General features: G+C 52.9%; 1 protein-coding gene across 1 annotated transcript; it reads left to right on the forward strand.

The window, feature by feature from the left end:
- Positions 1 to 4,523: 4,523 nt before the first annotated feature.
- On the forward strand, positions 4,524 to 5,504 carry LOC311220363 (olfactory receptor 52B2-like; the record flags this gene model as incomplete). The annotated part of the gene is made up of 1 exon (XM_084303869.1): positions 4,524 to 5,504. One exon carries the CDS (start codon positions 4,524 to 4,526, stop codon positions 5,502 to 5,504), a length of 981 nt encoding a protein of 326 aa, XP_084159995.1.
- Positions 5,505 to 7,567: the final 2,063 nt, after the last annotated feature.

The raw sequence follows: 7,567 nt of genomic DNA on the forward strand, positions 1-7,567 counted from the left end.
GCACCCGCCCGGCACAGCAGTGCTGCCTGGGGCCCAGAGGGCACCTCCCGGGCTCCAGGCTGGGCCCGGGGCCCCCTGTCCCAGTGCTGGGCATCCTTCCAGTGCCCACGAGGGTGTGGGATGCAGTGTGGCTGGGCAGGTGGGGGCTGTTCCAGGACTCCTGGCCACTTGCTCTGCTGCAGCTGCTGGCACTGAGCATGGGGAAGCAGCGTCGGCAGAGCAAGTAGCTGGTGAATGGCCGTGTCTGGGGGCAGGAGAGGCAGAGCTTGCCTGTTCATGGTGCAGCAACAGCACGTCTCTCTGACTGTGGCAACCTGGTGCTCGCTCTCCACTGGGAAACAGCAGCTCAGGAAGGGCAGCTGTTGTTCCTGGCTGTAGAAGAGACTGATACCCACCCTGGAGGAAACCCAACTTGTGCCGTGGTCAGCTTGGCATAATGCAGATTCCTTCCTAAAATGAGGAGTGAGGGGAATCTGAGTGATGCATGTTGAAATGCACAGTGCATACGAAGAGAGACAAAAGCATTTTTTCTCATTCTGGGCATGGCTCCCTTTGAAAATTTCCATGAGTACTGTGTTTGTTGTGACCTGCTACTGCCCTCCCAGGAGCCCAGGGCCTCCCCTCCACCCCAAAGCCATGGGGAGGCATTACCTGGCTGGGGAGGAGAGGTGCCTGGGAGGGGGCAAAGGGTCCTGAAGGGATGGGGTGGGTCAATGTCTGTGCAGGGATCTGCTCAAGTGTTGTCTTCTCTGGCAATAAAGACTTTCAGACAAAGTGTGATAAGCACGATATATTCATTTCCTGCCCTGGAAGATCCCACCAAAGATAAAGGGCTTTTAAGGTGAAACTTGCTTCATGATGCCAAGGTCTTGGGAAGGAAGCTGGGCACACAGCCCTGCTCTGCTCAGCCCTGGCAAGGCTGGAAGGGCCTTGATTCCCCCAGCATGATGCCAGCTGATGGCCTCTGCAAAGCTCTGTGCACCAGAGGAGCTGCAGAGGCTCCGATGTTACCTCCATCCCCACGTCTGCAAGCTCTGCAGGGTCTCAGGATGCCCAGGCTCTATCCGCAGGGAAGCAGTAAGCAGGGACATTGCCTGGACCTGGGCATGGGAGGGATGAGGGGAAATCCCAGACTGGCACATCCCAGAGAGGCAGCAGCATCATCTGTGCTCTGTGGGAGCCTTGTCCCCAGACCGTGCACCTCACCATCTGCTTGATGCTCCTTGATAAGATGAACCTGCCACGTGTGCTCGGAAGACCTCCTGCACGTGCAGGTGCCAAGGTGCAAAGCATGGTCTGATGGGAGAGTGATCAGCGTTACCAGAGCAGCCAGCGGGAACGGGCACATTGCTGGCACAAGCCCTCCCGGACACTGAGCTGTTCATGAGCCTTGGAGCATTCTGCAGAAATGGGGTCTCCTTGGGGCATCCTCAGGCACTGCACTCTGTGGTCCTGCACAGAGCAGGGCAGCAGCTGGGACGTGGCAGGAGGTGCTCGGTGCCCCCATCCCTACACCCAGGGGCCAGCAGAAGCCGGCGGCAGCACAGCCCTGCCTGGCGGGGCTGATCCCTCCCGGCCCTGGTGGTCCTGGAAGCCCCTGCCCAAACTGGGAATTGCTGCAGTGCTCCAGGAGCAGACCCCTCTTCCTGAGCAAACGCCAGCAGCAACTCGGCAGGACTGAGCGTGGCGTTACTGACAGTGTGCACAGCGCTCAGAGCTTGCCGAGTGTTCTCCGGGTGGATGAGGTGTGCAGCTCCTGCCCAGTTACCTTGTGTTCTGAGCCTGAGACACCACAGCAGTGAAACAGAGCAAGACACCGCTAAATGATGGATGCTCCACTGCAGGCCAAGAATTCACACTCCTTGGTCTCATCCAAAAAAATACAATTACTCTGAATCATTTTGCTTTGGTTCTAGGTGGAAAGAAATAATCAATTCATAGAGTCCTATGAGTTCAGGCCCATTTTTCTGCAGCATTGATGGATCTTGGACATGTTGGTTGCAGGCAATATCTGACTTTAAAATAATCTTTTATTATTATTATTATTTTGCATCCTTTGAACAGAACTGTTGTTCCAGCTCCTTCTTTGCAACCATCACATACTTAAAAATGACTTTGCAGTAACGGTGCATTATAAATGATGCAGTCCTGGTGTTTCTGGGTTTCCAGCTGGTGCCAGTTCAGTCCAGCAGTTCAAGCTGGGCAGAAAGCTCTGCATCCTTTGCTGTTTTGCAATGCAATCAAGCCAGCTTGGTGCTTGCGGCCACTCTCAGACTTTGTAGATCATTGACCAAAGGCTGCAGCCTGAGGGAGAAACCCCTCCCACAGAGGCATGGGGCATGGGAAGCAGAGCTCAGAGCCTATTTTGGGAGGTTTCACCAGCACAACAAGACGGTGGCTGCTCCATGGGGGACACAACGTGACCTGGGCACCAGCACCCTGGCTGCAGGCACGTGGCTGGCTCTGCTGGCAGCCTGCAACGCAGCCTATGCCTGAGCAGGGAGAGCACGGAAACACTCACAATGCAAATGATGGAGAAGCAGGAAATGTCTTGAATCACCTCAAGAGCGTTACCTGTGGTTAATCTTTAATGCACTTGCAGTTTAAATGCCCACAAGCTGCCAGGCTGATGCTCCTGCTGCGGCTCAGGATGGGGAAGGTCCCTGCTGCCCCGTGCCTGTCGGGGCTGAGCTCCCCAGTTGTGCTGGGGCTGCTGGGGTGAGTCGCTTTGTGCTCACATTGGCACCTGGGGCACCGCATCCCTGTTTGGCAAGAACCAGAGGCAATAAATTGGCAGGTGAGAGAAATCTGTTTCCATACCACTGAAAGGGGAGGCGTAAGGGCTTGCAGAACTGCTTTGACCATATGCATTTGTGCACCAGCAGGCTTTGGGGCCCAGGAATGTTCCCAGGCTCATTTAATTTACTATTCTAGATCTATCCTACCTTTATCTGTCTCTGTTGAGTTATTACTGTGTTCAGTTCTGGGGCCCCCTGCACTAGAAGAACATAGATGTATTAGAACGAGTCCAGAGGAGGCCACAAAGATGATCAAGGGGCTGGAGCACTTCTCCTACAAGGATAGGCTGAGGGAGTTGGGGTTGTTCTGCCTGGAGAAGAGAAGGCTCCAGGGAGACCTTTTAACAACTTTCTAATACCTAAAGGGAGCTACCGGAAAGCTGGGGTGGGACTTTTTGTCAGGGAGCGTAGTGATAAGACAAGGGGGGTTAGTTTAAACTAAACTAAAAAAGGGTAGGTTTAGATTAGACTTAAGGAAGAAACTCTTTGCCGTGAGAGTGGTGAGGCACTGGAGCAGGTTGCCCAGAGAAGCTGTGGATGCCTCATCCCTGGAAGTGCTCAAGGCCAGGTTGGATGAGGATTTGAGCAACCTGATCTAGTGAGAAGTGTCCCTGTCCATGGCAGGGGGTTGGAATTAGATGATCTTTAAGATCCTTTCCAATCCAAACCATTATATGATTCTATGATTCTACATGACTTTAGTAATGGAAGAAGTAGTTGTCTAAATATTCATGATGTGCTGGAGGTCTTTACTGACTGATGTTTTCATTGGACTTCTGGCTCAGAGGACAACTTCCCTTCTTCATGAAAATGCTGAGAAACACCAACATGTCATGCACTCAGGTACCCACAGTTGGAATAAAAACAAAATCCTCTGCAAGTGTGTCTGAAGATGGAAGGTTTAGCTTTGGTCCAAATCAAATCAGTTTTCATAGAATCACAGCATGGTTTGGGTTGGAAGGGACCTTAACAATCATCTAGTTCCAACCTGCCTGCCATGGGCAGGGATGCTATCCTTTAGATCAGGTTGCCCAGGGCCTCATCTGCAGTTTTTGGCTCTGTAATTCCTGTGGAATGAGCAGAAGGTACCCTTGTTAAAAACAAAGCACTTTGCATCATTTGCAAATAGACAAACGTGCTTCTATGTTGGAAATTCAGGAAGAAACAAGTCCAGCAGAAGTTTGAGAGGTGATAGCTGTATGTCAGTCACACCCAAGACATGTAACCATGTTGGAGTGAGCACGGTTTTTATTCCAGTTTTAACATTTTCTACAAGGAGTTCTCAGAAATGAACTAGTCACTGATCTGAACATATCAAGACACTATTATTTTGTCTGCCTGAAGGAACACACACTACAACAAATCTGAGCATAGCCCACAGGCTGTGACTGGGCATATAACAGCAACTTTACAAGTCTTTTTGTAATAGTGCATAAAACAGAGATAGATAGGACCTGGCCTGTTGCACAGTGCAAAAGGAGGGACAAAGATGTTTTTCTTGCAGGCACAGTTCATGAGGTTGATGGGGAAGAACGAATAGATGCCTCCATACAGCAAAATGCACCAAGCGAGGCCCTGGCCTCATGAACAGCTCAGTTGCAATTAGGACATTGCATGCAGTTTTTAACATGTCTGGAGGTGGGCATGGGCTGGCTTGCCAGGCATTTATCCTGTTGTCTTTCTTGTAGATAGCAGAATCATACTGACAGTGAGCACAGCAGCACCATGTATGAGCTCAACGAAAGCAGCTTTGATCCCATCACCTTCGTCCTGACAGGCATCCCAGGCATGGAGGAGTCCCACATCTGGATCTCTGTCCCCTTCTGTCTGATGTACATCACTGCAGTGTTCAGCAACTCCGTCCTCCTCTTCGTCATCATCACGGAGAGGAGCCTCCACGAGCCCATGTACCTATTCCTCGCGATGCTGGCTGTTTCTGACCTCATGCTTTCGACCACGACAGTGCCCAAGATGCTGGCAATCTTCTGGTTCAGTGCCAGAGAAATTTCGTTCGATGCCTGCATTACTCAGATGTTCTTCACCCACTTCAGCTTCATTGTGGAGTCGTCTGTCCTGCTGGCTATGGCATTCGACCGCTACGTTGCTGTCTGCGACCCCCTGCGGTACTCGTCCACGTTAACGCCCTCAGTGATTGGGAAGATAGCGGTGACTGCCGTGGTCCGGGGCTTCTGCATCATGTTCCCACCCATCTTCCTGCTGAAGCGGCTGCCCTACTGCGGGCACAACATCATGCCCCACACCTACTGCGAGCACATGGGCATCGCCCGCCTGGCCTGCGCCGACATAAGAGCCAACGTCTGGTACGGGCTGACGACGGCGCTTCTCTCCTCCGGCCTGGATGTCGTGCTCATCGCTGTCTCGTACGTGCTCATCCTCAGGGCTATCTTCCGGCTGCCATCCCCAGAGGCCCGTCTCAAAACCCTGAGCACCTGCGGCTCCCACCTCTGCGTGATCCTCATGTTCTACATGCCCGCCTTCTTCTCCTTCCTCACGCACCGCTTCGGCCACCACATCCCGGGTCACGTCCACATCCTCCTGGCCAACCTCTACGTGGTGGTCCCACCGATGCTCAACCCCATCGTGTACGGGGTGAGGACGCGGCCGATCCGGGAGCGCGTTGTCCGCCTCCTCTGCCCCGCTGGGCAGTGCCCCTGCCCCTGCCCCAGCCGGGGGGGCCTCTGCTGAGCATGGCAGAGGGAAGGGGGGTGCAGGATGGGGCCTGGACTGCAGGGCCTGGAGCGGCTGCTCTTCTCACCCTGGAGGAACAGACTTGCCTAAGATGTTCTGGAGAAGCGGAGGGTGATGGGGTTTCTGGAAACACGAGCTTGGCTCATCAGGCTGTTCATTGCTATTGGTTTCTCCTAAAGAAGCTGTCCCTGAGTGCTTCATCTGGCAGAGACTGGGGCAAACAGGTCAGGCGAGGAGCATCAAGACTTGTGCTTGCTCATTTACTGTTGCCTTATTTCGTTTGCTGTCCTACAGATTCATTTCTGTTTGCTCCTTCACTTGTTAGTGCCTAGACCGTGAGCACCTTGCTGCTCATCAGAGCAGAGCCTGGGAAGCCACCCAGCACAGGGTGGTCACAGTGCTGCTTGCTGTGGTGCAGATAACGATCTGCCCTCCTGTCCTCACAGGCACAGCTTGCATTGCAGAGGGACTCCAGGACCTCCCACTGCTGAACGTGTTTACATGCTGAGAGCCCTGAGAGGTCTGGATGGGCTCTATTGCCCTGTCTTTAAAGGAAACATCCATTAAACCACAATGTCCAAAACTGAATTCAAAGCTCTAGTACGGACTTCAGAGGGACAGCAGTCTCCCACACCCCACACATCCCATAGGAGAATTTCTCTCCTTACAAAAACATTGCACTGCTGCAGAGCCCAGTGTGAGGTACAGCACACTTTGAGATCCTTTCCTGCCCATCCTTCTGTCTGATGACCCACCACGTTGTTGCTGTACGTTCAATTTATCCTTGAACACCAAAAGAGCTTTGCTGAACTTTTTGTTGTTCCTCACATTGCTGTATGTACCAGTTGTATCAATAATGCCTTGTTACCCGAGGTCTACCTAAGGCTGTCAGTAATACCTTGTTTTACCTGAAGCCAGTGGCGATCTGCCTTGATGCAAAGACACAGTGTGAGCACCAGATATTGCTGGAGGAGCAGCAGGGCAGTTCTGTACACGTCTACAGTCAGAGTGTAGTTTCGTTATCAATCTGATCAGCAAGGAGAGCCCTTTTCCTTACCTCTTCCTTCCTCAGCAAAGACAATGCAGGCTTTCAGGGCAAACTCATCCACTGCTTCCCCTGCGGTGAATCTCATGTGGCAGCATCAGAGGAGAAGCTCTCGTCCCGGTGCAGTGAGCATGGGCACTGCTGAAGGTCCCATGGGCAGAAGGGAGCAGAGGCAGCACAGCAGACCTTTGGGGGAAGCTTGCTGGAAATTCAGGTCTCCTGCTGAAAGGTCAGCGTGCTCTGCACCACTTTCAGGGTGGGCTTTTGTCGTGTCGTGATGAAGTGCAGGACCATGGTGACTCCGACAGCAGCAGCCACAGTCCAGCCAGGATGGGACAGCCTCTGTGTCAGCCTCATGGCAGGGCCCTGGTGGCCGTGCTGGCTCAGCCGTTAAATGCCAAAACTGCCGTAACACATTAGCATCGCTGGGGTGAGGAGGAGGACCAGAGCCTGGAGACCTTTCCTTCATGCTTTCCTTTGTGTTTTACTGGGTGGGAAGTTGAGATAAACACTTGGTTCTCCTTTCCACATTGCACCTATTTTCTACTCCATGTCTCATACACATCACTCAGAGGCAGTGGAGTCTGGACACTTTTTAGTGCTGCTGTTGAGCTCAGGGGCTTCCTGGGTCTGGCCAGGGACAGCCTTCCCCAGCTGGGAAGCTGCCAAAGTCTTTTAAATGCAGTAATTGGGTAATTCGGTAATGTCTGAAGGCTCACACTCTGCAGTCCGGCTCCCACAGCAGTGCCAGGATCCAGCATGCTCTGGCCCTGTGTCAGCTGTAGGACCTGAAGAAGTGTCTGGTGTACTCGTGTCAGTGGACCAGACCATCCCATGTTTCTGCAGAACATCCTTTTATCCCTGACCAAAAGGGCAGTGGGCACATCCCAAGCCCACAGCCTGACCATGCTGCAAAGCCACTCCAGACCTGGGGAAGCTGCCCCGAAGGTGGATGCATGCCTGGACGCTGGAGGCATCTCTCTTGGAGAGCTCACCTTGTCTATGTGCCCCACAA

This window comes from Netta rufina, assembly GCF_964035555.1.
Source record: "Netta rufina genome assembly, chromosome: 1".
Classification (NCBI taxonomy): Eukaryota; Metazoa; Chordata; class Aves; order Anseriformes; family Anatidae; genus Netta; species Netta rufina.